Genomic DNA, 19,592 nt, shown 5'->3' with positions numbered 1-19,592 from the left:
GCAGTAAGGGAATGGAATTCATTTTGAACTTGCTAAACTTAACTACTTAAACATCTGCTGCTCTTCACCCTCTGTGTTCTCTGGCTTTTATTAAAGTTCCACTAAATATCTTGTCATGCTCACATGCTCTCAAAACAATTAGTGCTATTTCCCTCCAAATTCTCCACTCTGAGAGGATACAACTCATCACTTATCATAAGTAACATTCCACCAATCTGTTTGCCCTTTCTATCCTGAAAAAAGATACTATACCCTTCTGCTTTTTTGCTGTCAGCACATCATATTCTGTTAACAATGATCCCAGTAATCTTTCAACAGGCTAAGGCTATCAATAGCACCAATTCATTTCCTTTATTCCTGACCTTTTTTTTTTTCTTTTTTTTTTTTTTATGTTGGGCCCATGTAGGAGAGGTTGGCTGGTCAACCTATTGTATGTTAGTACCATATATGGGTGGTGAGCTGAGAAAGGAGAAACCTGTTTACATTTGATTTCAAAGCCTGTATGTTGTATTCCATGGGAAATACATCAGGGGGGAGACTGTTCCACAGTACCGCAGTAGCAGGGATGAAGGAGGAGGAAAAGAAACTTGTTCTGTGGGTTTCAAGATGTATGAAAAGATGTTGGGTGGCAGCTATACATGTTCCAATGGGCTTAGTACAGAGTAGGGGAATTATTGATGCTGTTTCAGATGAACATTTCCCATGAAAATATTTATAGAATAGACAAATTGCAGAGATGAAGTGTCTATGTGAAAGTGAGGGGAGCGAGTTGGTGAGGAGATAAGTCATTTATCAGTCTAATAGCTCTCCTCTGTATTGAGTCAAGCATTTTGAGGAACTTTTGGGAGCCCCACTCCAAATGTGAGAGCAGTATTCGATAGCTGGGCAGATTTGTATAATGTATAATATTAACAGCTATTTAGAGGTGAAGTAGCATCTTGAGCGAAAGAGAAAACCTAATTTTTTGAAAGCTGAGGATGCAATGGTTGTAATGTGTTTATGCCAGGAGAGGCTTGATGTCAGGGTAATTCCGAGAAGAGAAATCTCATCTTATCTGGGAATTTGAGTGTTATCAAAAACAATGCTGGAGGAAAATGGTTCTTTTTTTATGGGAAATAAGAGAACTGGGTTTTACTAGCATTGAAGTTGACAAGGTTATCTGAACCTCACTGGAGGATGGCTTGGAGGTTGGAATTAAGAGCAGTGGTAGTTGATGTTCTGTGGGTTGAAGTGAGTTGTGTAAAGTAGGGTTTGTCGAATGAAAGGGAGGAGTGTAATGTGCTGTTATCTCCAAAACTGTGTATTGGATTAGAGGTCAACTGAAGTAGGTCATTGATATATAGAAGGAAGAGGGTCGGCGAGAGAACTGAACTTTGTGGGACCCCAGCATTAGTTGGATGGTGAGAGAACAGGGAGCCATCTACCATCACACTTAGTGTGCATCCAGACAGGAAGCTCACAATCCATCTGCAGAAGTCCTGAGACAGTCCAAATGATGAGACTTTGCTTAGTAAGCCTTTGTGCCAGACTTGGTCAAAGGCTTTAGAGATATCAAGTGCAACTACTTGGGATTTGGCAAATTTCTCCATGGCATTTGTCCAGTGATGGGCGATGTATGAGAGTAGATCTCCTGTTCATCGACTTCGACAGAATCCGTACTGGTAATTGCTTAATAGCTGGGTACCTTCAAGGTAGATTAGGAGTGGAGAGTTGATAGTTTTTCTCCATCACTTTAGAACATAGGATTGAAGTGAGTGAGATAGGGCAGTAGTTAGATGGCAGTGATTTGTCATCCATTTTAGGAATGGGTTGAATATGGGCCAGTTTCCAGGCTTTGGGATATATACCAGTAGAGTAAGAGAGTGTGTGTACAGATGGCATAGGATAGGAGTCAGTTCTGGTGCACAGACCTTCAGGACAATTGGAGGGATGCCGTCAGGGCCAGGAGACTTTTTGTGTCTAATTTAGACAACAGGTTTATATCTTTTTGGCAAAAGGATACAGGAGGCATTGCATGTTGGGCAGTTGGAATGACTGGAGAGCATTTGCCATTGTCAGTTATGTGTGCATTGGAGGCAAAGTGTGAAGCCAGGAGATTAGCTTTTTCTATGGGTGATGTTGCAATTGGGCCATCTGGGTATGATAGAGGTGGGAATAGTGTAAGGCAAAGGTTACGACCAATTGCCTTGGCAAGAGACCAAAAGGCACAGCTGCCATTTGGACAGGCTGCAAGCTTCCTGCTTTTTGCCCATTCAGATTCTGTTTTAGAAGCATTGATAACTTTCTCTGTTTCGGGCTTCAGTATAGGCATTGAAGGAGGATGGGATTCTTGATTTGAGCCAGCTGTGGTATGCCTGATTTTTCATTTGTACAGCCTTGGCACATCTTTTGGAGAACTAGGGTTTAGTTAGGGGGATGGCAGTTCTGAGTAGTGTGGGGAATGTATGTTTTCATGCCAGTGAGGATTAATTTGGTGATATGTTCAGTGCATATGTTTGGACTGGAAGACTGGAAACAATAGTCCAACCATGGGAATGAAGCATAATAGTCTCGAAGACTGTCCCATTTGGCACTGTTATAATGCCAAACTACTCGTGTGGAGTGACTGTTATGCGTTGTTGCATGGGAGAGGAGATGACCATTAGGTTGTGGTCAGAATTACCCAGGAGGCTCACTACATTCACTGCATATTTAAAGGGGTCATTAGTAAAGAAGAGATCTAGGGTATTTGGGGAGTGGTTCAGGTTATCTGGCATTCTGGTCAGTTTTTGAACAATTTGTGTAAGGTCGTTAGTGGTGGCAAATGTTTCAGCATCTCTGCCTGCAGGATCTGTATAACTGGAAGAGGAAAGCCAATTGGTATTATGAACATTAAAATCACCCAGGAGGATGATTTCGCTGTTAGGAGAGTGGGGATGGAGAAAATCAACTTTTAAGGAGAGGAAATGAAAGAGCTCAGAGTGATTGGTGGTATTAGGAGAGCGATAGAGACAGCAGATGAATTTGACTGAGTGGGGGAGGGATATCTTCAGCCAAAGAAGGTCGAAGTTGGCTGATTCTAGGTTAGGTGCTCTCTGGCAGGATATGTCAGAGCAGATATATGTACAGATGCCACCCTTGGGTTGAAAGGAGTTAAATAGTGTATAGTTAGGAAGGTTGAGATGAATAGTGCTGGGGAAGGTGAGATCTGAGCAGTGGCGGCCCGTACATAAGCACTGGGACACTGCAGCATCCCCAAGGAAAAAATAAAAAAATTAAATTTTGTTTGTGTTTATAAATAATAACAATGCTTACATTATATAAATGCAGTACGACATGTTAAAGGTTACAGCTTGTGTTTTGATATTGATTGAATAGTTAATAATTGGAATTGTTAGGTGCTTAAGATTATGAAACAAATGCACTGCGATCTAATGCCGATATTCGTTTGCTCTTGTCATTGCACATTACATTATTCCCAACTGTAGCTGCTCAAACGGCAGTGTATTTTTAGTATCCTTACGTGCCTTATTTCTGTGAGATATGAAACGTTTATTATTGGTGCGTGTGCATGGTGAACTATTTTTTGTAAATCTTATTTTATTTTGTTAAAATAACATATAATTATTTATTTATTATAGATACAAGGCTGAATTATGATGAGCGTGACTGTTGAAAATATAAAAAGAATTATATTTTTTCAATTTTCGATCTAACCCCGATATTCGTTTGCACTTGTCATTGCTATTGATACGAAACTTTTATTATTGGTGTTTGTTCGTGGTGAGGATGAAATATTTTTAATAAAGCAATTTTTAATATGTAAATTTATTTATTAATAAATTCGTTGCTGATTAGGGAAAAAAAAATTTTTTTTTTTATATGCAGCACCCCCACTTAAAATTTTCACCGGCCGCCACTGGATTTGAGTTTCTGTTAAGGTTGGAATTGAGTCCACGGATGTTGGTGAAGTGTATATGCAAGGTTCTGTGAGTCATGGATTTGACCGCAAGGATCTTGCACATTTCCTATGCAGTGCCTGCATACTGGTGTCCTAGGTGGCTACTAGTGGCATCACTTGGTTTTTGCACTAGTTTGGTTTGTTTGTAGTCTATCATCCAACTGTTGTCTCCATTTTGGCGTTTTTCTTCTAGTTGTCTTCAGGAGTTGATATCTTTGTTCTCTCTGGGCAAAGGTTAAATCAGGTCGAGCACGTATGTGTGACTGGGGACAAGTGTCCTTTAGCTTGTTGTTTATCAACATCAGAAATTTGGATGTGTTTGTTGGTGTGTTGCAGGTCCCTTTCACAATACGTGGAAAGTTCGTTCCGTCCTTTCTTTTGTTTATGGGTCCGAAATGATGGCATTTGACGATATTTCTGGGATCAAAATTGCATTCTCCTGCTAGATTGCCGATGTCTTCTTTTAAGGATTTTTCCATTTTCGGTCGGAAAGTTCAGGATAACAGCATTGAGTCTCCTATTTTCAGCCTCGAGCAACTCGTGTACCACTGATGCGATTAGTTCGCAAAGTTCGTTAGCAGGCATGAATACACTTGCAATCAGGCGCTGGTCGTTGAGTATCTTGAGCTTAGTTTTCAACTTTCCGATTTTGGAGGAGAAAATATTGATCATAGTATTAAGCTGTTATTCGAGATTTTCAACTCTTTTGCCTAAGTTTAGTAGCTGTTTTACGGAAGGGAGGCACATCGTACAGAAGCAGGGCTGGTTAAGATTGGTAAAGAGCTTGTGCGCCAATTCATTTATTTGTATGCAGGAATTATGTAGCCAGTTGCAACAGAAATCACACAATATACCTTTTTTCTTTTCTTTACCTTCGGCTTCACAGCTGCGGCACTTCATAATGTCATTCAGTTTGTTGGCGATCAGCGATGCTATGCTGACGGACTCAAAGTAATCTTCCGTTGTTGGTCTTTGTTGCTGCCATCTTTACTTCGCACGGTAGGCATAGCACTTTCACGTGGCTGTTTTTTAGTTGTATAAAATAGCTGATTGGACTATGGGTACTTATGAGTTGTGTTGAAGTGATCGGCTCCTTAGTACCCTCTATTAGTTTTCCGTTAACTGCTTATTTTTGCACAAAAAACACTTGCAATTACGATAAAATGTGGGCTCACAAGTTTAACGTAACTTATTCACAGGTGCCACTAGTATTAATATAAAGAAACATCAATGCACTGTCAGTATTTCTATACCTATTATTGTTCTCCACAGACTCCATTTGACTCTGCAACAAACCATATATATTCTCCTATCTACCAAGTGTCTATTGCACAAGAGACCACCCCTGCTACCATCCACCCTAGCAACTTTAGTTTCCTTGCCCCCAACCCTCTTACTTTTTCTAAGAACAATCCCTTTGAATGCCCATGTATTTCTACATTCAAATGCAGTCCATCTCTCACATACAGCTCTCTTCAACCCTCAAATGTGACCCAGGCATTCACATAATCCAAGCCTCTCTTTTGACACATTCTTACTATCATGTTATTCATTATTGCTGCTTTTTTTTTTTCCAACTCTACATTATCAGATCTAAGTATTATTATTATTATTATTCAACCTCCATGAAGTCAGCAAACTCATCGTGAGAGGTTCACTCAACTGACAATATATCTATTATTATTATTACCTGAAACCTCCAGAAAGTCAAGGGCTCATCAAGGTGGGCTATAAATCACCCAAACCAGCTGTCCTACCTTTCCTTAAATTCATTTCACACTAGATGCAACTTACTACCCCTAAAGGCAAACTATTCCACTAACTCACTGCTCTGTGAGAGAAAAACCTAGCACTTACCCCTTTCTTGACTGTCAACATACTTAACTTCCATGGATGCCTCTATGTTCTTTCCCCACCTTCCATATAATGAAAAATTTCATCAGATGCTATCCTATAATACCCATTCAAAAGCTTATAGATCTCTATAAGCTTTTGAATTCCCCCCCCCTCTTTCTCCTGTTAACCAGAATCTGAAATCCACATACTAACAATCTGCCCTCATAATCTAAATCCCATAATCTGGATATAATCTTTGTAATTCTACTTTGCACCCTTTCCATAGCTCCTTTATCCCCTTGAAATCTAGGAGACCAAGTCTGAGCACAATAATCCAGGTGTGGTCATATCAAAGCCTTATAAAAGCCTTACAACATTGCAATTATCCTCTGAATTGTATTTGCTACTTTTGCTATGTGACCTTTGAACTTCAAATTCCTATCTGCCAATATGCCAAGATCCCTTCCCTTCTTAGATTCCTGTAGCATATCCCTGCTAATATAATACACCACTGGAAATCTAATCATGGCAAAGTGCATAACTTTACACTTGATAACATTAAATCGACAGCCATTTTCATTTACCCAAATTTCCAGCCTATTGAACTAATTTTGTAAGTGCTGAATACCAGTAGCATCCTTAATTGCCCGCCTATCTTCACATCATCAGCAAACAATTACACATCTGATGTTAGACCCTGCCTGATGTCATTAAAATATAGATTGAACAATAATGGCCCAGGAACTGAATCCTAAAGTACACCACTAGTCACCTTAAATCTGTCAGATTCACACTCACTGTATACCACTTTTTGGTATCTGCCTGTCAACCATCATATGACCCAATTCAAGAGTTTATATTCCAATCCCATATTCTCCAGTTTATGCAACAGTCTTTCGCGTGGTATCCTATCAAATGCCTTAGAAAAATCCAACATTATCATAGTGTAACCATTCCCTTTATCCAACTAGGCCATAACATTGTTATCAAATATGAACAAATTGTTAAAACATGACCTTCCTTTAGTAAACCCATGCTGCTCCTTTCAGAGTACCTTTAAAGATTAGAGTATAGCTTGTTTGTCTACCCATTTCTGTGTGCGAGTTCTTACCAACTTCTCTAAAATCTTCACTACCACAGATACTGATATATCAGTAGTTAGACACATCAGTTTTTGTACCACCCTCATACAATGGAACTATCATACAAGTTAGTATACTCAAGTTATACAAACAAAGGCCTAGCCAATTTAGCTGAACATTCCTTTAGCAAATGGGCTGATATTCCATCTGTCCCTATAGACAAATTCTTACCCAGGTTATGACAGATCTATAACCTCATTTTCATGAACCTCTAACTCTTCATCCAACGTAGCAGTAGCACTGTGCACCATGCTACATACACCTGGTTGATATATCTTAGCAAAGTGAGCACTCATTAACTGAACAATCTCATTAGCTTCCGACACTCAAGTACCATCTGCATTCAAGTTATTCTTTCACATTCATTCTTTCTTTTGCTTGTGGCATAACGATAAAATTCTTTTGGATTGCCTTTAGCTTGCATGGCTAATTTCTTTTCATACTCCAATTTAGCTTTCCACACAATACTCAGTACTTTTCTGGCCTGAGCTTTATTATATTTCATAACTCCTCTCACTCTTATTCTCATGATATTCTTTCCACATTATCTTCTTCTTGTGGATCTCTTGCTTAATAATGTTGCACATCTATTTCCTTCCCATCCTATTTATTCTTCAAACACTAGGGATACATTCAGATCCGTCTCATTTAAGCCCTTTTTCAAAGATTCCCATGTATTGGTGACATTTTTCCCATTCAGTAACTGATACCCCGGGACCAAAGATAGTATTCTCCTAAGTTGATCATAATTTCCAGCTTTGTAGTTCAGCATGTAACCTATTCTAATCAGAGCACCAATACAATTAATTGCTTCCCAAGAAAGCACAGCATGATCACTTTCACCAACTGATAAAATAGCCATATTCTTAATAGAAACTCCTTCTTATGCAATCCAACACTCTTTGACTTGAGTTCTTTTTTCACATACTGCATGAAAAAGTTGTCTCACAAAAATTCAAAAAATTCCTCTTCTTTCCTATCATGAGATTTCTATTCTACCCAATCAATGTTTGGAAAATTAAAGTCACCCATAATGATCACTCATTTGGTACCCATAAGGCTAAATTGGAGATGCATTTCTTTGTCCCATGCAACTGAGCCACCAGGTCTATAGCAATACCTCACCATATATTTCATTCTGTTAACCTCCACTTCATACCAGATAGGCTCAAACTCACCACTACATGGAACATTGTTACCATCACTGTTTTCTTGCATTTCTACCCTAACTGGACTTAAGTACCTGATATCATTAGTAGTAGTAGTACTGTTCCTCCTCTCCTATCTCTTCTGTCATTCCTAAAAATAGTATACCCATTACACTCGATCCTGTTACCATATCTGATTCTGATAGCCAGGCTTCACTAATGCCAACAATCTTAGGCCACATTATATTCAATAAAGCAATGAACTCAACTCTTTTGTTTCTAATGCTCCTGGCATTTGTGTATAGACATAATAAATTACCACTTAGCTTATTCTTATAATTAGATATGCAATCTATTTGGTGTTATTCTAGAACTTTCTCTTTTCCCTCCCCAGATATACTCAAAAAGTGTGAACCAAAAGCATATTTTTCCACCCCCTTCGCCACATACATAATCATGTTCAAAGACATTCATATCTTTATCACGTTTGCATACCATAGTTGAACTTTCACACATATTTTTCCCATTCCTCCCTTGAGGATCTTAGTTTTCCCTGATGCTCTGCATTAGGTCTCATACCAAGAAGTTTGGTACCCATTTTTCAAGGCTCCTGATGCCAAATGAATTCAAACCTTACTATATCACCTCTTTTTCCTTAGATTTTAACTGACTTACCATGTTGTTATTAATATTATGATTACAAAGTTCAGTGGTTTCCTGCCTGTTCTTGTTCTGATCCTTTTTTTATTTATCCTGTCTAAGTTTAGTTAAACGTTTTTCCACTTTTTCTAATTCTCTGGTCGATTTTCTAATAATTTCTTCTAATTGAGATATTTCTAATGTCATCTTATCCTCAGATAAGTTATCATCATCACTGCAGCAGCACTTTTGTTCATAAGGACAAATGCTCTCCTCAGTAGTAACTTGAGCTTCAGAGAGTGCCCTGATGTGACGAGTTTTCAGCGCCATTCTTAAAAGTACGTGTGTAGAGGCTTAAGTGCTGTGAGGACAACATGTTGGAGGCTTAATGGATTTTTTTTACAACACTCAAAAAGAATTAAAATAGAATTTAATACTTCCTATATTTCGTCCTAGTCACTAGGACATCTACGAGGATTACAAAAACAATTAATGTAACATATACACAAATAACAAACAATACTAAGCCCAACCACGTGGGTGACACTAAAGTCCTATCTAGGTAGAGCGCCCTCTAAGGGCAGCAGTAGGTGGCCTGTGGAATGTAAGGTGGGAACTCTGGTGATGAGTGTTTCCCAAATCTTCGTAAGCTTAATGCAACCATATTTATTGAGATTTGGTTGGTTTTTGAGAGCTGCTGCTGCTTCTAAGAAAAGTCTCTCTTTCTTGAATTTGCTGTGGTGGAGCATGGTGGTTTTCTTCCATGATACCCTGTGGGTGGTGTCCAAAACATGGTCACCCAAGCCTGAATGGCCATAGTTGTGTTTGAAGATGTAAGACTTGTTCCTCTAGACGGATGGATGCTGATCTGCCTGTCTGTCCAAAGTACGCCAGCTTACAGGAACAGGGTACTTTGTAAACTTTGTGCCACAGATGTAGGGTATGGTGATGGCATTTTTAAAATCTTGTTGACGAGAAGGACGGGGAATGGGGGAGGAATTGATTATTTTTTTGATACTGTGATCGCTGTAGCCATTGGAGAGGAAAGTGTATGTGGTTAAGCTCAGTAGTGAGGGCGGTTCCACTGGAACAAAGATTGTGGGCTCTCTTGGTAAGAGTTTTAATAATGCCATATTGTTGAGAGGGGTGGTGGTGGGAGAGTTTGTGAATGTATCTGCCTGTGTGTGTGGGTTTTCTGTATACAGTGAAGGTAAGTGTATCATTAGGCAGGCGTGTGACTAAGGTGTCTAGGAAGGGTAAACAATTGTTCTTTTTCTTTTCCATAGTGAACTGGATTCTTGGATGTAAACTATTGAGATGACTGAGGAAGGAGTCTAACGTGTCTGGGCCATGAGGCCAAATAGAGAACAGATTTGGTCTAGCGTGTCTGGGCCATGAGGCCAAATAGAGAACACATTTGGTCTAACGTGTCTGGGCCATGAGGCCCAGACACGTTAGACTCCTTCCTCAGTCATCTCAATAGTCTACATCCAAGAATCCAGTTCACTATGGAAAAGGAAAAGAACAACTGTTTACCCTTCCTAGACACCTTAGTCACATGTCTGCCTAATGATACACTTACCTTCACTGTATACAGAAAACCCACACACACAGGCAGATACATTCACAAACTCTCCCACCACCACCCCTCTCAACAATATGGCATTATTAAAACTCTTACCAAGAGAGCCCACAATCTTTGTTCCAGTGGAACTGCCCTCACTACTGAGCTTAACCACATACACAGCACTTTCCTCTCCAATGGCTACAGCGATCACAGTATCAAAAAAATAATCAATTCCTCTCCCATTCCCCGTCCTTCTCATCAACAAGATTTTAAAAATGCCATCACCATACCCTACATCCATGGCACATCCGAAAAAATAGCCAAGATACTAAAACAGTACAACCTACACACAGCATATAAGCCCCACCGCAAACTTGCTACCCTTATCCGTTCTACGAAAGATCAGCTCCCTCCTCTCTCTCTACCTGGAGTTTACAAAGTACCCTGTTCCTGTAAGCTGGCGTACTTTGGACAGACAGGCAGATCAGCATCCATCCGTCTAGAGGAACAAAAGTCTTACATCTTCAAACACAACTATGGCCATTCAGGCTTGGCTGACCATGTTTTGGACACCACCCACAGGGTATCATGGAAGAAAACCACCATGCTCCACCACAGCAAATTCAAGAAAGAGAGACTTTTCTTAGAAGCAGCAGCAGCTCTCAAAAACCAACCAAATCTCAATAAATACGGTTGCATTAAGCTTACGAAGATTTGGGAAACACTCATCACCAGAGTTCCCACCTTACATTCCAGGCCACCTACTACTGCCCTTAGAGGGTGCTCTACCTAGATAGGACTTTAGTGTCACCCACGTGGTTGGGCTTAGTATTGTTTGTTATTTGTGTATATGTTACATTAATTGTTTTTGTAATCCCCGTAGATGTCCTAGTGACTAGGACGAAATATAGGAAGTATTAAATTCTATTTTAATTCTTTTTGAGTGTTGTAAAAAATCCATTAAGCCTCCAACATGATTCTTAAAAGTAATAAAAACTAATAATATTTCTGCAATGACATTGCAATGATGTAGCAATAATGACACTAAAAAAACTACAATAATATACTAAAAATACACCATTAAATCTAAGAAAACGCTTAATACATCAACAAAAATCACAGATCTTTCAGGAGCTTTTTAACAGCACATCTTTTCACCAGATAGCCTCAGACCCCCATATATCAATATGGAGTTCAAAGCTAGGATAATCTCTAATCCCATCCACCTGCAGTATGGCACTGACAATATAGTACACAGCCTTATATTTCTGCACTCCAAAATGTAACACCTTTATCATACCAAATTTTAAAATCCTTAATACTCCTTCCATTAACAACACATTGTGGTAATGCGTTTGATTCACTGACAATTCTCCATGTAAAAATTTTACTTCTCACACCCCCTTTTCACACTTTTACATAACTTCCAGGGATGACCTCTGGGTTTTTCCTCTCGTCTTCTACTCTTTTTATAATCTCATCTGGATTAATCCAATAAAAACCCCTCACTAACTTAAATGTCTCTATTATATCACCTCTTTTCCTCTTATCCACTAAACTCTGCAATCCACATTTTTTCAGCCTCTCTTCATAGCAGCACTATAATGTGAAGCCTTTGCAACATAGCAATATGCCCTCTAAACTTCAGTCTACTGTCAACCATCACTCCAAACTCTCTAATCTCTTCCACTTCCTGCAGTACGGAACTGTTGATATAGTACACAGCCTTATATTTCTTCACTCCAAATTGCAACACCTTGCACTTATTGACATTAAAACTACAACTCCACTCCTTTGTCCAAGTCAAAAGTCTACTCAAATCTTCCAGAAGGGATTTAACATCAGCAGTGCTACTTATAATTCTCCCCAACATTGCATCAGTAAACAACTGAAGATCCCCAATCAGTCCAAATGATATATTCTTTGCAAACAAAATACACAGCAGGGGTGCAAGAACAGAACCCTCGGGCACCCTACCAGTTACCCTGCTTTTTTTTTTAAGATACTACTCCATCATACACAACTTGGTGGTATCATTCAAAAAGCAATCTTTGATCCATCTAACATAACATCATGCTATCTATTCCCATCCTCTGCAGTTTGTACACCAATTTATCATGTGGTAATTAGCCCTTATCTAACACACCAGATACCCTATCATAAAATGCAAGTATATTGCTAAAACAGGAGGCCCTACCCTTTACAAATCCATGCTGACATCATAAAAAATGCTATGTTCATCAACCCAATCATGTATTCTATTCCTTACCAACTCTCCAACACCTTGACCACAACCACAGTTATACAGACTGGTCTATAATTGGAAACTTTTTTCCTACAATGCTGTTAGTGGAGTAGTACTATTTTGCCTTCTTTCCACTCCTTAGTAACCTTATCCACTGCAAGACTTTAATTAAATAACCAGGTCAAGGGCATAGCCAACTGTGGTGCACATTCCTTATGAATACATTGCATTATGCCATCCATTCCCACAACTTTATTAACATCTAACCCAACCAACACCTGATACACCTTTGATTCTTTCACTTCCAATTCTCCTAATACCTGCCTCCCTTCTATATATATACACTGAAAAAATGTATGATATACACCGATAAAATGCTTATTCAATAATTCCACTATATCCTTTGTAACTGTTGTTCTGCTGCCATGACTATCCACCAGTGTCAACCTGCCATAATTATTCTTTCTCTTGCTTGCCATATAATGGAAAAATTCTTTTGAATTATCCATGGCCTGACCAGCCAATCTCCTCTCATACTGCACCTTTTCTTTCTTTACCATGCTTGTCACCTTTCTAGCCTGCACTTTATACTCTGTATGGATATGATCACCACCAACTGTCTCATTCCTCCATAACATTTTCATTTTATTTTTTATCTCGCTCCTCCATAACTATCAGTTTCTTTTTCAGCACAGCATGCTTGATTTCACTCTTCATCCATTTCACTCCTATACTCTATTTACTCACTTAATCTTAGTATGCAGTTATACACTGCTTGTGTCAGATACTGTCTGATGAATTTCCATGCACTATCAACATCTTTTCTGCACAGGTTATCTACCCAAAATATTGATGCTAGCTGACTACAGAGCTACCCATAATCACCCACTTTATACTTCCACATATATCCATTTTTGGCAGTAATCTTTTCTTGTTTCATCACTTCCCAAACAAGTACCTCATGATCACTCTCCTCAACCAGCGGCAGTGTCAACACCTCATTAACAACTACATCTTGTGAAGTTATCACCAAATTCAAAACATTAAAGTCTCTAGTTGCTTCAGTCACATGCTGCTTAAAATATTTATCTCTCTGAAATTCAACTCACTCTCCTTGTTCCCATATACTATCTCCTCCTTCCATTCTATATTCCTGTAATTCAAGTCTTCCATCAGAATCACCTTCTTTTTACATGCCCATCTAATTTGTCTAAGCATTTCACAATCAGTATTCTCTGCATTCTCTGTCCTATAATAGCATTCTATCAGATATATTAGCCTGTTTATTTCAACTTCACACCACATAGATTCAAAATCTGTGCATGCACTATCAACCTCTACACTTTGTGGACACAATTCTTCTGCAATCATTAACAGCATTCCCCCCTCCTCTTTTCACATTTCTATTCTTTCCGAAACTTATTTATCCTTTTATTTCTATCCTCACATCCTTCTTGGACAACCAAGTTTCACTTATTCCAGTGATCTTGGGACATACTAACTCAATCAATGCAGCTCTCTTGTTTCGAATACTTGAATAAATATAACAATCTCTGTGTCTTTGAAGCCATTCTATGAGCAACAATATTCTATATTCCAGCTGCTATACCACCTCTCTGTTCAGTCTGACCAGCATTCTACTCTAGCATTCTATTTTGTACTCTACAAAATCATTAAATCTCCATACATCAATCTTCTCACTGATCTCTTCATTCCTTGGTAACCTGCATTTCTTACTTACTCACTCTCTCTCTCTCTCTTGACACACCTTCCTTGCTCACTTACCTGTCTTCCTCTCATCTCTCCATCCCTTGCTCCTGCACTCTCTTGCCTAACTCTCATTTCCTCTCATTCCTTGATTCTCCCATTCTCTCTCTCTCTCTCTCTCCTATCATTCCCTACACTTGTATGTCTCCTCACATCAGTTAGCCTTTCAAGTCTTCTAACATCTTCCTTCAAGCTTCTCAACTCATTTTTTATACCTTGCAATTCTTTCTTCAGTACCCCTCTCTCTCTCTCTCTCTCTCTCTCTCCAGCTATTCCATCCTCACTTGATATTCACCCACCCAATCAACAATGATCCTCCAAATATGCTACATTTCCTAGTGCTATCCATTTCTCTTCCAATGCTCACCTTCCTCATCCTCAATCACAGTACTGATAGCTGTCTGCCAGCATTCACTTATTTCTGATGCTCCACTACTACTGAAACCAGTTATATTTATATCAACTAGTCCTCTTTCTACATTTCATGCAGACACACACTCTAGGTGTGTGCGTGTGTGCACACATAAAATTACGCCACATTTTTAATTGCAAACCTGCCACAAACACTGCATGCCACAAAATTTTGTAGATACTGCCACAGAATGTAATACTTAAATGATAGTGAACTAGGTGATCCTAGATGAGTCTTTAACTCCATGAGGTCTTGGGGTAATAATAATAATAACATATCAGCTGACTTATGACATCCACCCTTACTAAAAGATTGGTCGGAGTGGTTGCCTAGTTATTTCATGTAAAACTCTAAAAACCAACTTCAAAATATAAACTCTCCACATGAAATAATAACCCTTAGAAAGATTCACATGAAATTTAAAGAGGGGGGCCTAAAATTTATATATCTATCAACGCTACCTACTGTGAACTTCACTTCTTAGTGATCACATGTTACTGGCAATATATATATACCATCATTATATTTCATATAATAATCATAATCATAATCATTTAAGCACTCTTTGCAGTTAATAAGTCTTAATCACAAATTGATTATTACTTGCAATGCATTCACTTTATGATTTATTTAACCTTACCATTGGACCTGGAGGACCCGGAGACCCACGAGGCCCGACTGGTCCCTAAAATAGAAAAAATCCACATGCAGTATAAATAAATTGTAGAAAAGATATGAAACTAATCATAAAACATAAAATCATAAAACTAATCATATACATTCAATCTGTAATAAACAGACAAGCAGAAAAATAATTTTATGATAAAAGGATTGTACTTAAATTATGGTCATTTTATCAAGTTATCTTTGGAAACTTTTGTCAAATTATTTCATCTGTTTTGTGTGTAACAAAATGTTAAGTTTACAACTCAATTTCTTTTTTTTCGTGATGTTTCTCAATGAAACCAAACTTGAATTTAGTGTTATGAGTCATGAATATTTTCCACTATTCATGGATTCTGGACAGTGTTCAGAAACCAAGGAGGTCAGATAATTTGACCTTCTACTTCTCTGCACCTTCCCAAAACCTGTCCTTTCTGATGAAAAATAATTTGTTAGTTGCTACAATAAAAAATTACTAAATTCAGCTAAACTAACTACTAATACTTCATTTAATAAATGCCATCATTACAATAAAATCAAACATATATTATGTCACTGCAGTTAAAATGAAAGTGCTACTAACTGTCCAAACAACAACACTAGTTGAGCTTCTTCATAAAGGTGAAGAAGCATGTGTGCAATCTGATGTACGATGCCAGAAGATACTTAATCTTGAATCTCCTCATTTTGATCTTCTGTGGCTAAATTTCTTTGCATCATCAAGCTATCACTTATCTGCTGTGTCTACTGGTCCCCCATTTCTGACCTCTTTGAATTCTGATGCTTCATTTCCTATAATCCAACAATCCTAGGTGACTTTAATGTTCACAATTCCAACAGGCTTCCATTTTCCAATTTTACTGATCCAGATGGGAGAGATGCTGAACTATTTGCTATAAGCAATGATCTAAGGCAAATGATTTGCTAACCAACCATACCCAACAAACAATCTTCTCCACTCACACAACACTATATTTTTGAATCTTTTCTTAACCAGTTCTCCTTTCATGTACATTGAGATAACCTTTCCTATTGGTAATTCAAATCATAACCACATACAGGTTTAATTGCTAGTGGCACATTCTCCCCTCAGACAATTCACATCCTTGCATCTTTTGGCACTAAAAAAAACATCAAGTGGGAACTTCTCCAACACATTTTACTCCTCCATGAGCAACAGAAATTATCCATATGAGAATGACAGTATTCATTCCTCACTCTGTTCAAAATTCTCACCCAATATCTAATCCAAGGTTTTCCAAGAGGCATGCCAAAAAAAACAGCATATTGTAAGTGGCTTGAAACAAACAAACAAAAAAAAAAAAATGCAGAAAACTTGCTACATGTGCCACTGATAGTTGTACCTTCTGGTCCTTTGCAAAAGCTGTTGGTAAATAATTTCTACCCATTAGTACTCTTGCCTCTCTCTTTACAAGATGGCAATATTATGTAACTATATATTTTTTTATATGGTTACCACCCACAAAAGGTTATTACTAAACCTACAATACAATTTGTACCATGGGTGGGCTAAGGATTTTTTATTCCATTTTTATCATTTTTATTTGCAATTTATTTATTTATTTTTACATAGTCCAGAAACCCTGCTGTAGAGAACATGGAACTTTTTCAGCCACATCAGGCCTCTAATAAGCAATAAATATAAAGCTGACCTCTTGATATCACAGCTTAATAGTTTTTTTGTTTTTTGTTTTTAAATCAGCTGTATTTGGACTTGGTCCTGATGATATTGTGCTAATAATGATCAACAGAAGTGTTCCTGAACTAATATCTGTCCTTTATCATCTCTACACTATATCGTATTATACACTGCATCAATCATACAGCATGGAAACAAGCCCAAATACAGCTGATTTAAAAAAAAAAAAAAAAAAAACTATTAAGCTATTGATCTCATGTCAGTTGTCTAAAGCCATGGAAAAGGTCATCAATATTCAATTTCTTCAAAACCTCAAAAACTGTCAATTAATTTGTGACCACTAACATGGATTTCACTAGACACAATCCATGTTCTATAAATTTGCAGATGAACTATGAAAGTGTGTTGAATAGCTGATGCATAATTTTTAACATACCTGGAGAAGAGCAGGGGAAATTACTAATGCCATTTGTAATGAACGTGACTACAGAGATGAGTCTTTGACTTCATGAGGTCTTGGGGTAATAATGATAATAATAATAATTTCCAAAGCATTAAAGTTGATTTTTAATAATTTATTCCATTACTTTAGAAAGAATCAAAGCAAAAGCGACAGAATAATAATTCTATGGTAAAGCTTTGTCACCATCCTTAGAAACGAGATAAACATATGCTAATTTATGATTATCATTAACATTAGACCTTCTGTAGAGTCAGAGGACTCATTATGAGAGGCACATACTATCATCACACATAAAGCTCATCAAACTGTGCTTAAACTCATTCAACGTGCCCTCATTCACAACACATTTAGAAAATGCATACCACTCTTCAAAAAAACCACTCCTTATTCATTTTGCTCACACCCTCCTTATACAGTTTTCAGGGATGGCCTCTTGTTCTACACCCATTTCTTCTTCCACTCTATGAAAAATTTCTTCCATGTTAACCAGGTAACAACCCCTGACCAACATATATGTCTCGATCATATCTCCTCTCCAAATTACATTCCTCTCAATCTGTCTGCATACACCACATTCCAAAGGAAAGCGATGTATGAAGACAGACTGAGAGGAATGTAATTCCTCATCATCATCTTTGTGAATCTTCTCTGGACCCTTTCTCGCATATCCTTATCAAAACCAGGTGACCAAATCTGTACACAATAATCCATATCAGGCCTGATCAAGGTTTCATACAATGGAATCATAACTTCCATATTTCTGCATGCCAAATTCCTCTGAATCATCACCATTACCTGATATGATGACTTTACAATTTGAACTTTGAGAGTCCTTGTCCATCACCACCACTCCCAGATGGCTCATCTCCTCCACCACCTACTTGCATCCCATCATTACTCCAAATTTTAGAATCTTACAATTTGCAATATTAAACTGATAGCTCTGCTTACCTGCCCATTCACATAATTTGTTCAAGTCCTCCTGTAAGGTCAAAATGTCCGCTTGTCTCCACGCTCTTCTCCCCAATTTTTTTTTACATCAGAGCTACCATCTGCGAACAGTTGTATATCTTAAGATAAACCCAAGCTAAACCCATCTCAATATCATTAATATACAAGTTAAACAACAATAGTCCCACACACACACACTAGCGACCCAATTCCTTCGGGACAATGCACTCCTATGCAACTTTCTAATACCTGTCTGGCAGCAGTCACCAATCCAACTCACTAATCTGTTATCCAATCTCAATTTCAATTTTCATTTAACAAATGCATGCTAACAATCACAGAGAATATATGCATGCTAACAATCACAGGATGGGTTAGTTTCCTTGCTTGCAATAATCAAGAAAATAGTGGGTCTGACTCTGGTTGGTTAGATCCAGGAAATCTGAGAATTGATTCCAATGTTCATGACTTGCTTGATGATGTGCCTGTCTCCCATCCCTTCAAACATTCTTAAATGCCATAGATGTGCCTGCAAGAATTGTAATCAACTATTTTCTACTGGTACAAGTCATCATTGTTCTAGCAGATAGGCAATTTCAGACATTCATCATTTTATCTGCCCTGAATGTAATTGTGCCTTTACTTCTGCTGTTGGACCTGGAATGCATCATTCTACTACACATCTTGTTGAGGTGAACACTGCTATCTGTACTGAACACATTAAAGTGCACTGGAGTTCAGAAGAGGAGTGTATTCTTGCTGCCTATGAAGTTCGTTAGGTGGCAGCAGGTGTTAGAAACTTAAATGAGGCTTTCGCTGATGTGTTGCCTCATCACACTTTCATGCTATTAACAGTTATCGAAGACTAGTAGGTTACAAACAGTTTGTTAATGATATTACAGAACTTTCTAAGAATGGTGAGATGGGTAATATCTCTTTACCTCCTACACCTTCTGTTCCTACTCAACATCAAGTTGACTTTCAACAACTAGGTTTAGCAACATAGGCTCTGATTTCCTAGTTAGCACCAGCTTTAGACCAACCTTAAGCAGAATATAATCATACAACTCTTAAAGATATCATTCGTGCTCATCTTAATGGGCATGATGTCACCAGCAAACTTCAGGATTATCTCCAAAATGTATTTTCTGAGTAGCAG

The 19,592-nt window shown here is 38.1% G+C and overlaps 1 protein-coding gene across 1 annotated transcript in view; it reads right to left on the bottom strand.

Moving 5' to 3' along the window:
* LOC150100214 (uncharacterized) overlaps window positions 1–19,592 on the bottom strand; it is an 850,396-nt gene that overhangs the window by 672,930 nt on the left and 157,874 nt on the right. Inside the window, exon 8 of the mRNA XM_090402345.1 lies at window positions 15,337–15,381. Within this exon, the coding sequence (XP_090258471.1) occupies window positions 15,337–15,381 (45 nt within the window). The remainder of the gene's footprint in view (window positions 1–15,336; window positions 15,382–19,592) is intronic.

The sequence above is a fragment of the Typopeltis vanoorti genome, chromosome 13 (assembly GCF_054136105.1).
Source record: "Typopeltis vanoorti isolate ZY-2024b chromosome 13, IOZ_Tvanoo_1.0, whole genome shotgun sequence".
NCBI lineage: Eukaryota > Metazoa > Arthropoda > Arachnida > Uropygi > Thelyphonidae > Typopeltis > Typopeltis vanoorti.
The sequence above is the reverse complement of the archived record's forward strand: the minus strand, read 5'-3'. Positions and strand labels throughout refer to the sequence as shown.